The sequence below is a fragment of the Pseudochaenichthys georgianus genome, chromosome 22, assembly GCF_902827115.2.
Source record: "Pseudochaenichthys georgianus chromosome 22, fPseGeo1.2, whole genome shotgun sequence".
In the NCBI taxonomy this organism is placed as follows: domain Eukaryota; kingdom Metazoa; phylum Chordata; class Actinopteri; order Perciformes; family Channichthyidae; genus Pseudochaenichthys; species Pseudochaenichthys georgianus.
This window is the reverse complement of record NC_047524.1, coordinates 7015562-7037462: the sequence shown is the minus strand read 5'-3', so window position 1 is coordinate 7037462 and position 21901 is coordinate 7015562. Positions and strand designations below refer to the sequence as shown.

Here is a 21901-nt window from a genome sequence, read left to right as displayed (position 1 = left end):
TCTCAACAAAGTAACGACATGACTCCCAATATTAATTGAAATGCTTTTATGGATTTAGAAAATGATTTTATTGATTTAAAAAATAGTTTTATGTATTGATTTAAATTGACATGCATCCGCTAAGAAAAGTAATCCGTTGTTACTGTTTGAACTAACGTAACAACGGCAGGAACTGCTTCGATAGTGTTTTTGAGGAGCTTTTTGATTACAGATTTGAAAACATCGTTGCTTGCTTTAAAAGTAGCACAATTCATTGGAAAGTATCCAGATATCCCTGCCCTAAAGTAACTTGCAACTGAATATCTGTCACCGTTTGATGTCTATGTCTGGACCGCTGCGTAAAAATGAGGGTTTGTGCCCCATTACTTCTCTTCTTACTTCTATAAGAATAAAACACGGAGGACGGAGATCTCTTTTTCTCCCCCTCTTCTGACAGCGCAGCAGCTGATCTCAAAGCACGCTCCCCTCTACTGCAGGGGGGCGTGGTCAGCTGCAGCTCACAGAATAAGCCTCCTGCAAAAACAGCGCTGGAAAGAGCGAAATGAGGGAGATGGGTCTGGCTGCAAGGAGGCGGATCGTATAGGGGCGGATCGTATAGGGGCGGATCGTATAGGGGCGGATCGTATAGGGGCGTTTCCTATTTTTTTTTATCCAATAGCAACTTACGGGATTCCAGCTACTTTTATAAATCCTCGCAGAAGAAGTCATTCGTTCTAGTGATGGGAATCATTTGGCTCGGCTCACCAAGAAGAGCCGGCTCTTTCGGCTCCCAAAGGGCTCTTCAGTTGACCACATATTATACCTTTTAATTAAATCAAATGTAGCCCTGTTTTGACTCATGATTTATATGTGTACACATATATCACTTAAATTATTCAAGACATCCTTTGTACTGAAGTATTCAAAAGTAAAAATTACATGTTTAATATAAATTATTTTCTGTGGCCAATTGTTTTCATTGCATTTACAGACCAGTGTAACTCTCTGATACCACCCAATGAATGCATTGACTTGCTTGTAGAACCACGCTACACAAAACAGATAGCAACACCTATAACAACTATTTTAAAAAAGGGGCTACTGTATCAACCTATATAAAGTATATAAATATAGTTTTTCTCCCTGCAGGAGAGGGGAGCGTGCTTTGAGATCAGCTGCTAGGCTGCAGCGGGGAGAAGAGGGGGACAAAAAGAGATCTCCGTCCTCCGTGTTTTATTCTTATAGAAGTAAGAAGAGAAGTAACGGGGCAGAAACCCTCCTTTTTACGCAGCGGTCCAGACATAGACATCATAGCTACGGCGACACATATTCAGTTGCCAGTTACTTTTGGCATTAGGGCAGGGATATCTTTCAAGGTTTGACATAATGAATTGTGCTACTTTTAAAGCAAGCAACGATGTTTTCAAATCTGTAATCAAAAAGCTCCTCAAAAACACTATAGAAGCAGTTCCTGCCGTTGTTACGTTAGTTCAAACAGTAACAACGGACTACTTTTCTTAGCGGATGCATGTCAATTTAAATCAATACAAAAAACTATTTTTTAAATCAATAAAATCTTTTTCTAAATCCATAAAAGCACTTCAATTATTATTGGGAGTCATGTCGTTACTTTGTTGAGAATGTGGCCATGTGTAATAAGCGAGATAATGTCCACATTGCACATTGCATAATGTGCCTTCATGCCGATCTAGATCCCTCCGCAAAAACAAAACAAAAAACGGCTTGTTCGCGGGCGAGAGCCGGCTCCCGTCGTTCACTATAGGAAACGCCCCTATAGGAAACGCCCCTATCGGATCCGCCCCTATCGGATCCGCCCCTATACGATCCGCCTCCTTGCAGCGGTCTGCAGTCAGACTCTATTGAAATGAGGCATGGCTAAAATGCAGGATCTTTTTGGTATTTTGAAAAAAAAACTATATTTATATACTTTATATAGGTTGATACAGTAGCCCCTTTTTTAAAATAGTTTGTATAGATGTTGCTATCTGTTTTGTGTAGCGTGGTTCTACAAGCAAGTCAATGCATTCATTGGGTGGTATCAGAGAGTTACACAGGTCTGTAAATGCAATGAAAACAATTGTCCACAGCAAATCATTTATATTAAACATGTAATTTTTACTTTTGAATACTTCAGTACAAAGGATGTATTGAATAATTTAAGTGATATATGTGTACACATATACATCATTAGTCAAAACAGGGCTACATTTGATTTAATTAAAAGGTATAATATGTGGTAAACTGAAGAGCCGTTTGGGAGCCGAAAGAGCCGGCTCTTCTTGGTGAGCCGAGCCAAATGATCCGGCTCACCAAGAAGAGCTGGAATTCCCATCACTACTGTTTACTTCCAGTTCGGAGGCAGCAGGTCCCGCCTCGGCTCCGCCTCTTTGCCCTTATTTGGAGCAGGCGGGATTAGACTCTGACGTCACAGTTGAGCCGTTAGTGGCCGACTCCGCCTACTAAGGGCTTCACGGCAACTCTGCAGAATCCTATGGGTGACGTCACGGACACTACGTCCATTTATATAATACAGTCTATGGTTCAGCCACGACCCGAAATCCACGACTTAATCCAGAACTCAGGATAGAGGATCCAAGACACAGGACTACAGCAAGAGGATCAGCCTCAACTCCGGATCCCGGCGTAGATATAGATACAAAACAAGAAAAAATATTTGACTGGGTTAATCGGAACAAGAGAATACACAGACACAGACAGAGAGGGAAAAGGTCATTGGATAAAAGTTATTCTTGATAACCCTCTAGAAAGATCTCATGAACTTCCCCACTCAATCTATCACGACCCGAGCAGTTCTATTAGATATAGGATAAGAAACAGAGATAAAAACAGTGTCCATGTTTCACTTAGTGTCCAAAACTGTCAGTAAAAAAACATTTTCCAGGGGATCCTAGACCGGGAACTACGGTTTAATTTTCTTTTAATTCTATGCAGTTATTTAGTTCCACGTAGCTTTTCTAGTCTCTTAGTGACTTACAGGACTTTATGTTTTGATACAAATACAAATGTTTGTATTGAATTCAGTTTAGTTTTATTTAAAATTATCATGTTTGTGTATCTTTATCTAAACTGGGTGAGATCTGAAGTTTAGAAATAGAAAATCATTTTTGTATTGTTGTTGCATTTTGACCTTCAGGGCCACCATACTTGGCTTTTGTACTCTTACCACATATTTATGTTATCATTTATAATGTATTTTTGATAAAACAGCAGAAAAGCAATGGAGTGTTCCATTATACAGCATCCAGTTAAATGTCAGCCTCATCATTTCCCGGTTTTAATGATCATATTTTTACGACCGTCTTCCTGCACACACACGATCAAAACACAGTCCAACTTTCAGGGAAAAACGACATGCTGACAGTAATTTGCAGCAAAGGCACATCCTTCCTCTGCCTTAAAGAGGTGCAGATTATTACTCAGAAATAGTAAACAGGAAACACCTCTGCCCAGCGGGTATTTCCACACAAAATCTCAATGATTTCCTGGGATTGTTTAGTTTAGCTTTAGCTGCTTGTGATGTTGTGGTCACGTTTTCCTCACACGCAAACAGGACATATTATGCTCATTTACAGGTTCATATTTGTATTTGGTGTCTCTACTGGGACATGTTTACTTTATTTATGCTATTTGCACCCAGGTGACTATAGTCAACAATGCTATATGCACCCGGGTAACTATATTGAACAATGCTATGCAACCGGGTAACTATATTGAACAATGCTATGCAACCGGGTAACTATATTGAACAATGCTATCAACCGGGTGACTATAGTCAACAAAATTGAGTTAAACATATTTAAAAATGTACTGCTTAAGATTTTTTTGAAAATCACCATCGAATCACACACAGGATTCACCACATTTATTTAAAAAACATACCTTGCATTCAACACTCTTTTACAATATTATATACAACAGATGAAGCAAAATATACACATCAATAATAAAATACTATAAAACTGATTCTTAAAACAAGTACTTGTTTCCCAAACATATACATTCATGTTACTCATTAGTTACAAGATCTGTACCGAATGTAATGTTTTGAACATTCAAAGATGTGGGTGAGGTTTTTTTACTTTTGGACATCGCTCCGGATTAATCGGAAACACCACTGAAATGATTACAAAAATAGTTTAATACTATTCATTTTGTAGTTAATCTTTAACGGCAGAAATATTCGATTTAAACAGAATGATTACCCCTCACCCAAAAACAAAAGAACAATGCAAAACATTTTGTATGTGAACGTTCAGCACAGCCTGATGAAGCACCATATTTACCAGCAACAATAATGTGAACTGTAGCTTATTCAAACACAGTACTCATTTTACATTATTATTTTCAGCATAAGTAACATTTCGACCGAGCCTTGTCACACCGAGAGAGCAGTGTAGACTCGTTATAATCAGAACATGATACGGTAAACGATATGTACAACCCGCCTTTCAGCCAACTTTGAAATGAGGATAACTGAGTGATTTATGGCTCATTTGACCTGAACGAGGGAGAAAAAGGAACGAGGCTGGGTGTTGCTTCCTATTTCCCTCAAAGTGTGCAGAATGTCTGTGGCGGATTTCCTGTCGGCTTTAGTGAGGTCGGTCTTGAGCTTCAGCAGAGCCAAAACATGTTTTTCACTGTGGATGAAAGAGGAAAAAAATCAACCCCAATGCATTATTTGTGATTACGATCTCAGAGAAACCTGAACATGGTGCGAAACTGAAGGTTATTTAAATTAGATGTTGATCAATTAAGGTCGGGAAGTACTTTTTTAATTTTTTTTTTTGCTCTGTCTTTTTTGTATGAGCCATAAATGCGTCCTATATCATTTGAACCAACAAGGAAGCAATGGTGGCAGCTATAAGGAGCTGATAACATAACTGTTTTTAAAGTCAATCAAACACATTATCTGTAATGTTCCTCCACTAGAGGTCTGTCTATCAAAACAATATCAAAAGTTAGAGGTTGGTGGCATGAAGGAGTTGTAGATGTCGTGTTCAGGAGGTTTTAAAGCCTTTGGGAAAATAAAGCATATTCATGTTTTCATTTGCCAGCTTATTTCTTTTATTATTTAAGTCGTTCCTTTAGTGGTTCTGGCACAAGACATTTTTCAATTATTAATCTTGTATTCAACGCTCCCATTGGCGCCTATCAACCAATCGTTTTGAGATAGTTGTACTTTCATGTATTAGCATTTAGCATAGCTACTTATACTCCACTCCATCTGTTGGCACACTTTCATTTTGGAGAGATAAAGGTGTGCTTTCGATTTTCCTCGCTATATTTAGGCAGATAGCATGCAGGGTGTCTGCAGATACACACACTGACACACTTCCAGTGGGTCAGAAGTGATGATAGGGATTATTTGTATAAAAGTCTATAAATTATGCCTTTAAAATAACAATTTTAAGGTCAACATGTAGCTTCACTTTTAAACAAGTCTGGAAATCTTTGACTCTGACTGGAATCATTAGCTGTAGCCTCCTTATTTCACTGCAGTTCTGTGATGGCACACCACAGCACTTCCACCGACACGTGTCTACCTTTAGCTCTCAACGCTGTCCTGCTGCCAGGAAATATCTGAACATATTTTCACTTCCTGGTCCTTTGCCCTTCAGGGGGTTTGTTTATCCTCCACTAATATAAACCACTCACAGCATGATACTGCCCTTTTGAGGTCAGCTACATTGCTTTGTATATATTGTTTGATTGCAAAGGTTACCTGAGGTCAGGGTAATCAGTTCCAAGTAAGACGACTTGCATCTGTATGGCGGGGAGATCCTGGAGTTTCAGCAGTTCTGCAATCTTGAACAGGATTTCCTTCAACCAATCCTCCTCTGATCCCTGTGATGACAGAGTGCTTACATCATTCAGAGGGATCTACACGCCGATTGTTTTTGGAAACATTTGATCTGTTTTGGTTTTGTGGAGTTTCCCTGTATAACTTATTTATCACACACTGTGGTCAGCTCAAGGCTAAACCCAATTACCTTTTTTTTTACAATGAAATCGAGGTTTTCCAATGAACACTTGAAAAAAACACGCATATATCAAAAACCAACAAAAAATCCAAATAACTAAATCCTCAATTTGAATTAAATGATCAATTGGATAACATTAGTCCGTCATTTGTTTATTAAATTAACTTTCTTTAATGAATTTAAGTCGTCAGTGTGTGCAGCAATCTTGAGAGCAAACTCGTTTGTTTTTTTACCACAGTAAAAGTGTTTTTTTTGGAACTTTAACGCCAGGAAATATGGATCGAAGCAATATATTTTTACATCTCGACTTGACAGTGCTCTGGAGTTATTGGACATATTTTGATCACACAAGCTGGAAACAATTATGCGCTGCCTGAACTGGAATGTAAAACCAAAAAAAGTGTTATACTAAGAATACTAGTGCAGCCTTATCTTTATCTGCAACTGTGCAGAAATACCAGGTTTAAACAGAAAAAAAACTGCAGAGCAAATGAAACTTCAAACTTTTCGCTGCAGCCCTAGTCAGTACAGGTATTTCTGATGTTGAACGACAACCAAAAAGTGATTTTGTGCTCCATTCTCACCATTTGGACGAATAAATGATGCAAATTCACTGCGTTGTCCTTCACAGTCAGGTAGGCCTTCAGCTGTTGCACCTTGTCCTTTAGTTTTATTTTTCCTTTCAGGAGCTTCCTCACATATTCTACTGTAACCTCCTGCTCCAGCTGGCCCATCAGCTCCTGAAATGAATACAATAATTGAATCGAATCAGAGAAAAAAATGAATAGTTTCAGCCTAAAATGTAATTACATTTACCTTCATAAAGAACCAAGCAGTTCATTTTGGGTGAGTTTTAAGAACCATACCATTGATACACTAATGCAGGGGTGCCCAACCTGCCAGTCTGCTGAGATCTACCAGTCCAAATAGAGAGGCGTAGCCATTACTAGCAGGTAAATACACACTTCTACTTGAATAAAACTGACCTTTGTACGATTATTACTTCATAAAATACTACAGATCCTTTATCTTACCAATGGCTTTAATTCATTTCTTTACAGCTTGAAAATCAGTGTGTTGACTTTGAAAACGTGTTTCAGTAGTTTAATCCATGGCTGTAAACACAACTGATGTCCATCTAAACTATAGCATACTTTGCACAATGTTTATAAATCTAAAGTCTACATGAATTGAAGTGTGTGTTTCAAGCTTTCTTCAGTCTACCTTGTGACAGGATTCAGTTGAACCCTGAAGATCTTGACCCTCTTTGTTGATGCCGTCCAGCAGCTCCTTAAACTCACTCTGGTGCAGCCAGTCGCTGGTTCCCAGTTTGCGGTACTGCGGCTGTGTGGGACCAACCATGACGCATTAGAAAGGAAACACTTCCATGCACAGTGGCAGAGAATACAGTTACAGGAGGATAGGATTTCAACTCCTATGTGTGGTGCCAAAATATATGTTAGCCCATCTATAACTTTTCCATTGCAATAACCCCAAGCCCATTGGATGCATAAATCATTAAAAGTCACCTAAAATAGAAGGTTTAACAATCTAATAAGAGGAAATAGTGCATAAGTTGGTTCCCTTTGTCAAACTAAACTATGACATGTGTGTTTGGGTAATGAACTAAATATGTTGTTAATGGATGTGGCATTGTCACCGTGCTTTTAATGGTTTTTGACCAACATTATGGCTCTATAGGAAGGATGATAATTCAGGCTTTAGTACACAGGCCATATGTGTACGTTGAACATGCATTGTTGATTAGTTTTTTTCCCACAGTATTTGTTGACAATAATAAAGAATCTTACCTTGAGGCGCTCGTGCAAAGGTTGTAATAAGTATGTGTGGGCAGATTGTTTCATGTCAGTCAGAACACGCAAACAGCTCTTCCTCACATCTTCTGTGAACAGATGTCTCTCCTTATTGAGGACTTCACTGCAGAGAGCAAATAAGTCACATTAGCTTACATTTCTATTGTGATAGCATGAAGGCTACGCTACAATGCGTGAATGTCAGAAACGTACCTGAACTGTTTGATACAGTCGAGGTTGGCCTTGATGAACGACCTGCTGTTTGCCTTGTTCTGCTTTATGACGTCACTTTGGAAGCTCTTGTAACTGCACAGGTTATAAAAAAACATTTTACTTTCACTTCGTTATTGTTGTGCTTATCAAACACAAGATAAAAAAGCTTTTGTAAACAAAATATTTTGAAGATAATCATCAGTCTTGTTACCTGTCCATTAAATCTTTTGATATATGGCACGTTATTCTCTGGGCCTTGTGCGGATCTCCCAAAACCTTTGTAGATGAAGTCACCTTACCGTTGATGAGCTAAACACAGATGGAGGATTCAGGTTAATGACAAATGTTAAAAAAACAACAACAGCCTAATTCTCCCAAATGGTCAAACCAACTAAAAACTGGACTGAGTGGACTTTCTATAAATAACTTAGACCCTGACTCACTGTTAATCTTATTGGTTAATCTTTTTCTAAAACTGTTTGTTTTTCTCCGGTTTGGTCAATATGTCAAACTGCCTGGGAAAACGTTATGTTGTAAAATACTCTGACAAGCTACAGCTTATGCAACTTCTTCAAGGTCTAAACGGCAGAACAGAGGACATGGTTGAATATTATATTTTTACATTTTGTTCTCTTATGCTCAAAAGAAGCGCATGACATGATGCATGGCAAACACCTATTTCAAACTTCTTGTCAAATCCACATAACAGAAGATAGAAGCTTTTTATATTGATACCGTTATAACAACGTATTATTTTCAGCCACCAGAGAGCAGCCAAATCAATCTGCTAGCTCACATTTGACATATTATCAACTATATAAGTTGACACACTTGTTAGCATTCCAATTTCAACATTGACAGATTCAGAGCAACATGATCCCTCATTAAGATAAAAAAAATGTTTAGGAGTTTGTGTCCAATATTCACTCTGTTTGTTGATCTGATTTTGGTCTCCACCTACTACTACGGGACTAGCGTTTTTTACTGCCTCAAAGACGCAGCTTGTTCTCTAAAAAGATGTTCAATTGTACCTGAATGATGTCGTATGCCACAGGACTAAAGAAGCAGCCGTCCTCTGTTTCCGGCTCCTCTCCTTCATTCCACTTTTCCCTTTCTTCACCCAGCACCCGGCGGATTATTGTAGTCAGCTCACCCTGAAAACACAACAACATGAAGCTGAAACAGTCAAATAAAGATAACACTTTAATAAAACTAACCAAACTACAACAAAAACAGCAGCTCAGGTCACCTGTTGGTTGCTCAGGTATTCATCCTCCAGCGATTTCAGTAACCTTTCAGGCAGCAGCTTTCCCAACGGCCCACTATCGATCTCGCTGTGTAGCTGTGGCTTTGCAAGGATTCTGAAACAGACACCAAACATCACAGCTTTCATTACATGTCACTTGTTAGACACAACGACATGCTGACTGCAGTGGGGTTTGAACCTGTGACCCCCTGATCCGAACACCAACACACAACCCACTGCACCACACGCCTTCATTAACCCCCTCGAGACATCTTGAGCATCAAGGTTTGGATTTCTGTGCATTTTCAACAGTTTTTTCTCATAATATTGACTTCATTTTCTTAATTTCGAAACAAGAACAGGCAGTGTTTTTTCAGTAAAAGACATGTGAGTTAATAGTTTGGAAACATCAGGGTATGACTGTGTAGAAGTGACTCAATGAAAACTGTATAACAAAACCTAATCTGATATTTGCGCAACTCCTGCAACTGATACTAAATGATATAAGAGTTCTCAATTATTTGTGGGTCTTTTCTTGGACCACTTTTAAATCAAAAATGTTTTCTCTGATTATAACTACGTTCCCTTCTGACTCTGTGTTTATTACTTTTTGTACCCCTTAAACGTAAAGACTTTTGGGAGTCAAAACTACAAGTTTAATTCTCAAATACCCTTAAAATGAAAATACTCAAACTTGATAACCGTGACAGTACCAACATAAAAACACAATATCATGGAGTTTTATTCAAACAATTGAAGCAATGACTTACTCTGGATAATACTCGTTCACCCAGCGCAGGAGGAAAGTGCGATCCTTGTCCACCAGACCAAAGTCTGCGATGTTCATAAGACTGGCGCTCAAGGTTTGGTGGTATAACTTGGAGTAAAAATTGCAAATGTCCATCTCTTGTGGGTAGCATCTCTTCACACCGCCCACCACAGACAGCAGATCCTCTTTCAGCTGCCTGCCCATGTTGGTGATGTCCGCCTGGATAGTAGTCAGTTTGATCTGGCAAGCAGAGGGTGTTGAAGGGTTTTCCATACGTTCTTTCACCAAGCTGAGGAGCGTGGAGTCGTGCAGCTTCCTCCATCCACTGGGCCTCCAAGACGGAGGTGTCTGATCCCTTTGTTTCCACAGCAAGTCCTGGTCTTCCTCCTGTATCACGGCCTTCACGGCAGACGTCAGACCCGCCAAGCTGTCCTCTTCCAGACAAAGAGATTGTCCCAGAGTCTGCAGTACAAGGTCTTGCAGGGCCTTGCGGTCTGCCTTCAGCTGGTTTACTTGTTCCTCATGATGTGTAAAAGCGTCTGACTCCTTTAACTCTCTAAACACACGCTCCTCTTTTTCTATCAGCAGCTGGCCGGCTTCAGACAATAGTTTTTCCTGGAGCATCTGCTCATATGTGAGGATCACTGAGGGGAAGAAAAGTCGCAGTAAATAATGCCATCCTACTACCGTCGCAGTAAAACATTCCCCAGTAAAAGTCCTGTATTTATAATTACTTAAGTTAAAGTATGTGAGACTGATCAGAAACATGTAACTAAAGTATGAGAAAGTCTTGTTGTGTTTTACTATTATATATAATTTTTTTGTTTAATATTACTGCTGTATAAATGTGCATGATGAATGGTTCCTCTATGGATCATTAAAGTTGTGCTATTATTCTGGTATTTCATCTCGTGCAAAACTTTCATATCTTTTTATGAGAAAACATGAAAGCAGCACTAATTTCAGTTCTGTGACTATGCATTTTCCAGCCTATCCAAATACTTAGTCCTTCAGTGTATCATAATAATAAAAAATCACCACAACTAAACTAAATATACAATGTTTTGCTTGGTATGCACATGATAGAGGAGAGGTGAGTCCCACCACCCAAAAATGTTAAGTTAATAACAAAATGATGATTATTGCCACATTAGCTTGTGCTGTTTTATGTATCTTAACTGACCGGGTTGGGGCTCCTCCTGTTGGGGTAAGGGGGATCCATCCGTCAGGCTGGAGGTGTTGTTGTTGACAGCCGGGGGTTGTGGTTGATCTCTGGGGCCGAACCCGAACCACTTTTTACGGGGGAGGAAGTTCCTAATGCCGCGTGTGTCGGCCCTCATCGTTTTCCTGGAACAGATACTGTGCCAGCAGCCAGAAAAATGCTCTGAAAACATACATGGAGACAAAAAGTAAATAATCAAACGTTTGTTAATATAAAAAATAACGGTTGAACCAAACTAGTTAAAAAGCTAACAACAATTTTAGCAGTTTTTTGCTACATTAGCAAGCTATTTTGTAGTGTGTAAGTCATTTCCTTCAACAGACGCTACTTACCCTTATCTTACAGTGCTTCTCTGTTGATGCCATTCAGCTGCTGTGAGTCTTTTAAAAGCTACAGCAGCAGGCTCCTCCTGCTTGATCGAGCTATGGAAAGCCCCCCCCCCCCTCAGAAACACACACACACAGCTGGTCTTTTTTTAAACACATGATGAGCTGAGGAAATGCTGGCCACTTTTGTTTGGTTAAGAGTGAGATTCCACGACGATTTAAAGGACTTAACATTATTAAATGTTCTAGAGACATTCATGGTCCCCGCGGATAAACCCACGCTGGTGATGTCCTTACTTTTCCCTCTGGCAACAAGTTAAGAAACAAGACGAATGGTCTCGACTGATGTAAACAATCTAACAACATTTGTTTTGTTTTAGGTCTAATACAATTATTGTTGTGTTAGATGGACTAGAGATAACTCTCCCTGGATGGAATTATGTGCAATATGCTGTATGCTGTCATGTGCACAGACCAACATAATACAATAAAAACATCACTAGTACTGTTAGAGAGGAATAATTCTTCCTTACTCCTAAGATATTTAACTTTTCTGCCTGTTGACGTTTTATGACCAACCCTGACTCATTCTCAGTTTTATGACCGGTCAATCTTTCTAGAGGGTTATCACAGAGCCTAAGAGTCAGGCAAGTGATTCAGTCTCTCCAGATGTTGGGGATATATCCAGTGTTCCCAGCTGTTGATTAACCCTATGTAAACTAGTTAAAATGTCTATCGAGAGAGAGGCTGGGCAGAATTGATGTGGCAACCCACCCGTGCAGTCAGAACCTCTGACTGCTGTGACTTGTGATATGAATTCTCCGGCCGATACTTGTAATAAACTACCAGTGTTTGACATCAAAGCTCCAACTCTCCTCGTGTCTCTCTGAGTCCTGACTCTCCATTGCTGCAGAAGTTTCCCTTACAACTCCAGTACTGTAATTGGTAATGGACAACAAGACAACACCATCATTGTCATTGACATCCCTATCTCTGTTTCCTATCTCTGTTTCTTATCCTATATCTAATAGAACTGCTCGGGTCTTGATAGATTGAGTGGGGAAGTTCATGAGATCTTTCTAGAGGGTTATCAAGAATAACTTTTATCCAATGACCTTTTCCCTCTCTGTCTGTGTCTGTGTATTCTCTTGTTCCGATTAACCCAGCCACATCTTTGTTCTTGTTTTGTATCTATATCTACGCCGGGATCCGGAGTCGAGGCTGATCCTCTTGCTGTAGTCCTGTGTCTTGGATCCTCTATCCTGAGTTCTGGATTAAGTCGTGGACGTTCGGGTCGTGGCTGAACCTGTCTCTGCGGTCCTGCCTTGGGTCTCGTCATGCTGCTTCCCTGATGGCTTCCACAGGATTGTAGCTGACATCCTCGTGGATTAATCTTCTTATGACAGACACATGCATTTCCTAACATTCGGTCTATATGCTGTTAAATGTATTATCTCTTCGATTTAAACACGGCATCTATTGCACGTCTGTCCGTCCTGGGAGAGGGATCCCTCCTCTGTTGCTCTCCCTGAGGTTTCTCCCATTTTCCCCCTTAAACTGTGGGTTTTCTCTGGAAGTTTTTCCTTGTACGATGTGAGGGTCTAAGGACAGAGGGTCGTTTTTCTCATACTGATATTCTGAACAATCTGTGCGGTTGTATTTGCTGTAAAGTGTCTCTACTGTAGGCTATTTTTATTATATGTACAGCACTTTGGCTCGACCAAAAATCGTTTATAAATGTGCTATATAAATAAAACTTGATTTGATTTGATCATTGACCAGATTTCAAAATACTATAAGACTTTGTATGTAAGGAAATTACACATCATACAGTGTTTGTGGTGAAGAAATATGAAGATAAACATTCAAAGCTTTCTTCGAAAACCTCAACAAAAGACCTCAAACATCTTATGCTAGATTTGCACTTTACACCACTGACTTTTGCATTACCCTCATTCATACTAAACCAAACCATGCATTTAAGGATTTGCATCTAAGTAACTATGTGTGTTGTAGTTCATTTCCTTTTGTTCTGCTCATAGCAGACCCATCTCCAAACTCCCCTTCACTTTGATCTTAAATACACATCTGGAACGTTTTGTGACTGCATCTTTCACCGTTGTGACGCTTTTGCATTGACAAAATCGCATAACTAAAACCTTATCTGTACTTTAGTTCTTGTTACAACGAATGTTTCGAGGGTTATTTTTTCATGATGACACATCACAGACTCACAGGCTGAAACCAAACCAAGTGCCGCAGCTGGTAAACATTACAGTTCACAGTATACATCTACCAAAATAAGACTGGTCTTTTGCACCTTCCTCTGGCTAGCCCTTTTCTCCATTTTAGGTTGAACATTTTAAACAGAAAGCAATAGTAAGTCTTATGGATATTTTACAGAGGAAGCTTACAGTTATACAGACAGACAAATATACATTCAAGCACATTTATCAGTACAACTTTACAATTATTTGTAAAGAGTGGAAGTGTGTACTGCACTACACAGCTTCACATACCTCGGGATCCAGGTGACCGATACATTTAAAGATCTTTATAAAGCTAATTTTGACCCTGTCAATATGGCATCTCCTGTGTAATGTATTGTGTATGTAATGTCCTGTGTATGTCACAATCAGCTGTCTTAGGAAGTCATCCTTGCATCCCCCCCGCCCCCCAAAAGCTAATTTTGCCCCCGTTTTGTCCCGCGTACAGGAAGACATCGACCGCTGGTCAGTGTTGAATCTGTCTCTGGTTGCCCGAATTAATTCTATCAAGATGAATATACTCCCCAAATTTCTATATTTATTTCAATGTGTGCCCATTGTCCTCCCTCAAACATTTTTTCGGAAAACTGACACTATTATTTCGAACTTTATTTCAAACAAGTAAACCCCAAGGATACGCAAGCAATTTTTACAGAGACCAAAGGCGCTGGGTGGACTTGCTCTGCCGAATATGAGGTTCTATTATTGGGCTACTAATCTGAGAATAATACAGTCCGGCTGCAGTCTGACTCACAGCACTCTCAGCCTGTTTGGCTTGAAATGGAGGCTGCTTCCTGTAGTCCAGTATCTCTTTCAGCATTGGCTCACTCTCCCATTAAGACCCCCTCCTCTGCTTACACAAAAAATGTAATTGTCAAAGCATCCTTGAAAATTTGGAATCGGTTCAGACGTTTCTTTGGTCTCCAAACATACTCTACATTAGCCCCTTTAACTGCAAACCATGTTTTTCCTCCATCCTTAGTAGATGGCGCATTTACTATTTGGTCTAACCAAGGCATTAAAACATTCAAAGACCTTTATATTCACAACACATTTGCTTATTTCCAACAGCTATTTGCACTACCTAGGCAACATTTCTTCAGGTATCTACAGATTCGCAGTTTTGTTAATAATAGATTTCCTCAGTTTCCTAATCACCCAACTGATTCGCCACTAGACACACTCCTTAGGCCGTTACCTAGTCTGAAGGGAATGATGACCTGTATTTACGCTCAGATTTATTCTCTTCGTTTGGTTACCCTGAACTCCATTAAATCTCTTTGGGAAATAGATCTTGGGGAGGAGATTTCTGAGGAACTCTGGGAAAAAGCCCTTGCTAATGTACATACATCTTCTATTTGTGCTAGACATGGACTGATTCAGTGCAAAGTTGTGCATTGCACACACTTTACTAAGCTCAGGCTCTCTAAAATATATAAGGAGGTGGACCCAACTTGTGACAGATGTAGCCAAGCACTGGCGAGTCATGCACACATGTTCTGGTCTTGTCCGGTCTTACACTCTTATTGGACTGAAATCTTTAGATCACCGTCAGAAATCACTGGAAAACCGATCGCTCCTTATGCCATGAACGCACTGTTTGGTGTAACCCCACCCACATGGCCACTCTCTTCTCGGGAGACAGCCTACATAGCCTTTGTTACTTTACTAGCCAGACGCCTGATATTGCTCATGTGTCCAATACCCCCTTCGCACACCTTGTGGTTAAAAGAAGTCCTAAATTCAGTGAACTCGAGAAAATAAGGTGCATAGTGAGGGGCTCCCTGGGGAAATTCCACAAGATGTGGAACCCCTTCTACAGGTATATACGGGAGCTGGACATGCCGGATGTCTCTGTACAATAGGGTGGTGGACCTGCGGTGTTAAACTGTGAATAGTGGGTGACTGACTGACCAACAAGTGTGTTGTGTATGTTTTTATTTGATATGTTTGGTCTTTTTGTTCCATTTATACACATTGTTTGATTTCTACTTTATTTGCCTTATTAATAATGGACTTAGACTCAGAGCCTTTAGTTTTTCATTTTGTTGTTATTTTATTTGTCCCTTTTTTGTTTTATTTATTTTTGTTTTGTTTTTTGTCCTGTCGGACTCGATTCTCGAATCGCAGCACTGTTGTCATCCTACTTGTTTGCCAACTGCTATTGTGCTGTCTGTTAGGTTGTTTGTTTATAAAAAAAAAAGGAAAAAAAAGAGAGTGGAAGTGTGTGTATGTGTTTAGCTCAGTTGGAAGCATATTCCAGTGACTGATGGCTATAAATCGTAAAGCCGATTATAAACAAAGGCAATCCGTCTCTGTCTTAAGGTTTTTTGTAATGTTTTTTGTAAAGCACTTTTAATTGCAAGTTGTTGAAACCGCATGTTGCCACTTGAGTATGTGGTACCAGACAGTAAATATATCCAAAATAAAATGTAACCTTAACTCTGACTATTTCTCTTTGAATAATATTTCCTAATTATGAGAAAACCTGTCTGTTATGGCGGCAGGTTAGCTGAATTTGATCTGCCACAGCCAACATTAACATTGGCAGATGTAAATGTCCTTCCTGGTACCATCTGTCATCCATAAACCCTGTTGGTAACTTTAAATCTGAAAAATGCTGTGTTGTCAAATGTGTTTCTTACCTTTTGTTCTGCGTCGTCTGCGGGAGGCAGCAGGACTCAGAGCTGTGTGGAGTTCATGCAGGGATTCATACTGAAGTGAGCCAAAAATGCAAAACACATTTGATGTCAGGATGTTGGTTAGGTGCTGTTTTGAGACAGTGTGGTATTTTAAGGTGTGCACCTGTGTGTTGTGAGAGTGAACGCATCAGAAGCTTCTCAGACTGTGGGTGAAGGTTTGCTTTTAGAGCCTACATTGATTTACAAATACAGGAACAGTTAAGTTCTGGTTTTCAAATGTCATCTTCAGCATTTGAATTTAACTATCAACACTAAAACAATTACTCAATGATTATCCTCCACAAATTCACGTTTAACTCTATAATACTGCCTATCTCATCATGCCAAGGCACAAATCAACAATACTTTTACAATAAAAGTTAACTTTTCAAAACATCTCATTGTATAGCACATGTCACAAGCTGCATTTAAATACTAAAAATAAACCAAGAAGGTTTCAATTCCTTAGAAAACAGAGAAGGCAGAAGCCAATTCATAAAAGAGCGGTGTGGTTTCTTGCATGTTACATACAATATAATACAAATGGATATACAAAGTACAAGTTTACTTGTTACTATGCAAACAGATGGTAATATTATTATTCATTGAACCAATGCATCTGAAGTTGTTGATTTGTATGACGTAGTGGCACTAGGGGGGAAAGTCAAGAGGTGACCAAAGTGAGTTGGGTTCATCCTATGGGTTACATATATTTGATTGCAAATGTATATGTCAATTTATTTCAGTCAGAACCAAAGTAGTGTGCGCACGAAACCGTGTTTTGCTGTTTTACTTCCACATGAAGAAACATTATACAAAATAAAGGAAATCATTTGTATTTAAAGACTTATGTGGATGTCTGTTGTTTCTTTTTTCATGTATTGTACATTTATAAGGAAAAATATTCAAAAAGAAGAGGAAGTGTTTTGGGTTTTTCTGTCATAACATATTCACTGAAAAAAAAAAGTGATAATCTCACAATGATGCAAGACAAACATGTCAAGAAGAAGAGGAACTGCTGTGATGCTTTCTGTCAAACATAACATTTTCACTTCAAAGAAAAGAAAAAAAAAAAATCTTTCCATAATGACACAAGAACTGTCTTGGTCGAGCTGGAGTGCAACTTTGCACAACATGAGCCAAGTTTCTAAACAGTTGCTGCACACACTTGCATCAGCACCAGAGTTAATAGATGTGAAAGTGAAACTATACCAGGCTGACACCACAACAACCACATGAGTGCAATCGCATTTTATAAAGTGGAGCCTTTATGGGAAATAAGATGTTTACAGTATGGCAGAGGGAAGGTTTAGTTCTACCTGAATACAGTATGAGCTTCCTCGGATTCATACAGCAAACAGAAAAGTCTAACACCAGCAGTGAAAATGGTCATCTGCAGACATAAGACCCTGAGAAACATCCAGAACAACCCAAGACTTTTCTTTCAGGGATAATTTCTGTAGTTGTTGACTTGGGAAATGTGTTTCTAAAGAGTTTGACCTCGCTGCCCACGATGAAGGGTTCAGATGTTTCCTTCAGAGCAGGAAACTGATGGGAAAACTGTGTTTCTTCACCACTGTTCAGAGTTTCTGAGTGAGACTCTGATGGAGGAAGCCTTGTCTGAGTGGAGCATTATTCAAATGTGAAAACTAAATTTCAATTGAAAGGGGACGTTGCTATCAGAAACAATGCCCGACTGTTTTGGACGTAATATGATCGGTGCATGTTTACATTAGCATCGCTAACACTCAGAGCTAACCTGTACTGGAGAGCATGTGTGTGAAGAAGCAGGACATAAAAAGGAACTCACCTTGTGGTATAACGCTTCTGCCCATTCACTTTGAATGGGGTGACGTCACTTTTAGCCGAACTGCATCATGGGAAGCGACGTGGAGCGTTGCTGGCGTGGCTCGCTGCAAAAGTTGAGCAATGTTCAACTTTTGACGCCTCGGCAGAAGCGTCAGCCAATCGAATAATATGCCAGTACAAGCTCTAGCACAGGGGTGGCCAACCCGCGGCTCTCGAGCCGCATGCGGCTCTTTGCCTAGTTTCATGCGGCTCTTCAGTTCATATCGAATTGTATATGTGTGAGTTTGGGGGAGAGACACTGACTCTTGACTAGTGTTGCACGGTGTACCGATACTTGAAAGGTACCGCGATACCCTGCCGTTAAAAACGTTACGATTCCTCCGTTTCATTAGTATCGGTACTTTAAGAATGACGGGGGAAAGTACTCCTGTGAGAAAGCGCCGTTTTAATAAGAGCCGTGTGTGTTCAGCGCTCTGCTTCCACTCCCTGCACTGCAGCCGTGCCTGCAGTCCCGCCCCTCTCAAGCACGCTCAAGTGCCTCCCCTCTCTCGTGCACGCGCTAGCTGCCAGAGCATGTGAGAAAACGAGAAGCATGGCTGCAAGTGGGAGTGCAACTCCCGCTGCGCCCCGGCTTGTTGACAAAAAAGACGTCAGAAGCGAAATTTGGAAGTATTTGAGCTATATCTCTGACAGTGAGGGCAAGCCTACGGACACCACGAGGCCTGTCTGTGAGAAATGTATTAATTTGATTTAATACGTATTATTGTCATTTATTTCATTTATTGTTCTCATTGTTTAAAAGTTTGTGTTATGGTTCTGGTGTGAAATAAAGCACAATAATTACATTTAAGACTGTTTCCCTTTTTTTAAGAAAAGTATAGAAAAATAATCAGAATTGCAATTCTTGACTTGGTATCGAAATCAAAATGTTGGTATCATGACAACACTAGCTACTCCTGACAGTTAAACCTGATATTTAGTAGGTCTGTTAAGTATTGAATGCTGTTAATTCTGACATAATTTGGCCGTTCAAAGTTGTTTGGGCTCGGATAAAATCGCTCCGTTACTTTCGTCCCGTGTTACTTTCGTCCCGTGTTACTTTCGTCCCGGCTCTCCCTACGTGTGTATGTGTAGTGTCAGTATGAGAGGATGACAGCACGTCTCATTTTGATGTGGCCCAAGAACCAATCACAATAATACCTGCGATGCAGTGAACCAATCACCTTTGAGGGGGGGGAAACCTATCGTTGATTAAACACTATCCAGTGTTTCCCCTACCATTGTCTTGGAGGGGCGCTGCGCCCGGGCAACGGAGCCCCGCGCCCCCCCTGAAATTCAAGGTGTTTACAAAATATATATAATTTTTTTTTTATATATATATATATAGCACCAAATTGCAAATAATCTATAACTACTGTCACTTTTCACATTGAACATGTGCTCTTTTATTAAATAAACTAAACGCTTTCATTTTAAGTTGTGAGTTTAGTGTTTTTGACCCTAAGAAACACTGATGCATTAATCAATAACAATAATCTCCTCTCTCTGCTCCAGAGGATTTAAAAAATATATATCCCAATGCCACAAAAATGCATCAGTGACGTGGTTGAAATCTTGTCTCCATAAAACAAAATACTGAAACAAGCGGTATCAGTGACTGTGTGTTTGATGTGGCTCTTTGCAGTAACATAGAAAAAATGTGGCTCTTAACCTCTGACTGGTTGGCCACCCCTGCTCTAGCCAATCAAACCGCTGCTTGTGTGTCAGGGGCGGGAGATTCATGTGATTGGTTGTTGTGCCAGACACGCCCGCCGGCAAGCGTCAACACACGCCGCTGTGTGGACGGGCCGTAACCAGCAAGAGAGAAAGCCTTTGAGCTCCATACTGTTTCAGAAATAATCCTTGATAATCCATGATATGGCGTTTCATCACCACAGAATCTGCCGGTAGAATCTCCCGCATGAGCTCAGCCCCCTCCTTTTTTTTATCAATTTTTTTTTTTTTAAAGCTTTATACCCCAAATCAGCCATTTTGAAACAGGAAGTGAAATAGAGGGATATGAGGCATGGCTAGAATGGGTGATCTGTTTGGTATTTTGAGTAAAACACTTCATAGATATGTTTTTTATATATCTGAGACCTATTGCCTGAAAATAGCATGATAGGTGCACTTTAAACGTTTTCAGAGGTGGAAAAGGACGAATGTATTTTCATTTTAAATGTATAGGTTTAATAAGTGTTGAGTGAAAAATAATCTTCATTACAATTTTAAGTGAACATTTTGTTTTCACATTTGAATAATGCTCCACTCAGAAAAGGCTCAGAAACTCTGAACAATCTTCATCAGTGGAGAAGAAACAAAGTCTTCCCACCAGTGTCCTGCTCTGAAGGAAACATCTGAACCCTTCATCGTGGGCAGCGAGACAAAACTCTTTAGAAACACATTTCTCAAGCCAACAAATAAATAAATGATCCCTGAAAGAAAAGTCTTGGTTTGTTCTGGACGTTTCTGCAGGCTCTTATATCTGCAGATGACCACTTTCACTGCTGGTGAACTCCTGAGGGTCACAGAGACACTCCTACTACAATCAGGGGAAAGGGTGGCACGTTCCTGCTAAATTTGACATGTACTGATGGATAAACTGATTTTCATATATTTGTGTCCTTCAAAGTACCTTTGATCGTCTTACTGAAAACTCATAAACGTTGAAAAGCTTCCTCATGTCAAACCAAGTTTCTTCACATGTAAATATAGTCGTAAGAGATTCATGAAATTAATTAAACAGGTTTCATATTTTTTATTAAAAAAAGATAAAACATGGTTGATCCATTATAATTTCCTCTGTAATTCATTTTGGTTCGCTTTACACCAGTGTTTCTCAAAGTGTGGGGCGCGCCCCACTGGTGGGGCGCAGAGATGTGATAGGTGGGTCGCGGAAAAAAAAATGTATACACTGGTGGAATATCAAAACAACGGACCGCCCGGGGTGCAAAACGTATCAATGAACACCTGTAGATAACCCAATTTGTGTTCTTTGAAATTGAAAAGGATATTGCATTGTGTTTGTTACTTTTGTTGCAGTTGTATGTCTTAAGTGTAATTTGGCATGCTTTTATTTTGAAGGCAAGTTTACGCTGTTGACAGTTGTTGTTGCTATGGAAATAAGAAACGTTTCACAGCGGGCGGAACTTGTCATAAAGTCCGCGATAATAAAGCCCACCCATTTAGAGGGAAGATATGATTGGTCAATTGTACTGTCATTTGACATTACTCTCGTTCAGTTACTATAGCTGGCCCTCTGTGAATTCATAGCTGGACGTCCAATCAGCTCCTGTCTTCACAGACTCGCAGAGAGGAGCTTCTTTCATTTAACCCTTCACATTCAAACAGAAACTGAATAGGCAGATTCAAAGGATTTATTTCTTTGGAAATGTTATTTTAAATACAATTTAATCAAGTTATTGTTGGTAAAACTATTGACAAATATTACTAAAAACATATTTAAAAAATATATATAAAGAAACATATAATTAGTTTTAATGTTTTTAAATA

General features: G+C 39.6%; 1 protein-coding gene and 2 pseudogenes across 2 annotated transcripts; 1 reads left to right on the top strand and 2 right to left on the bottom strand.

The window, feature by feature from the left end:
• Positions 1-3868: 3868 nt before the first annotated feature.
• Positions 3869-16470, bottom strand: LOC117467582 (tumor necrosis factor alpha-induced protein 2-like). 2 transcript variants are annotated; one of them, XM_034111296.2, is made up of 13 exons: positions 11599-16470; positions 11228-11428; positions 10046-10688; positions 9279-9390; positions 9061-9183; positions 8241-8338; positions 8030-8122; positions 7814-7940; positions 7227-7346; positions 6869-6916; positions 6587-6742; positions 5744-5865; positions 3869-4658 (listed from the first exon to the last, which is right to left on the bottom strand). In XM_034111296.2, the coding sequence occupies exons 2-13, from the start codon at positions 11382-11384 to the stop codon at positions 4511-4513; spliced, it is 1947 nt and encodes a 648-aa protein (XP_033967187.1). In that variant the 5' UTR covers positions 11385-11428; positions 11599-16470; the 3' UTR covers positions 3869-4510. The 2 variants fall into 2 exon arrangements, with proteins under 2 accessions (XP_033967187.1, XP_033967188.1); XM_034111297.2 differs by lacking the exon at positions 6869-6916 and having other exon boundaries at positions 11599-14277.
• Positions 16471-17972: 1502 nt separating this feature from the next.
• On the top strand, positions 17973-18169 carry LOC117468231 (small nucleolar RNA U3; annotated as a pseudogene).
• A 2483-nt stretch (positions 18170-20652) lies between these two features.
• Positions 20653-20839, bottom strand: LOC117468224 (small nucleolar RNA U3; annotated as a pseudogene).
• Positions 20840-21901: the final 1062 nt, after the last annotated feature.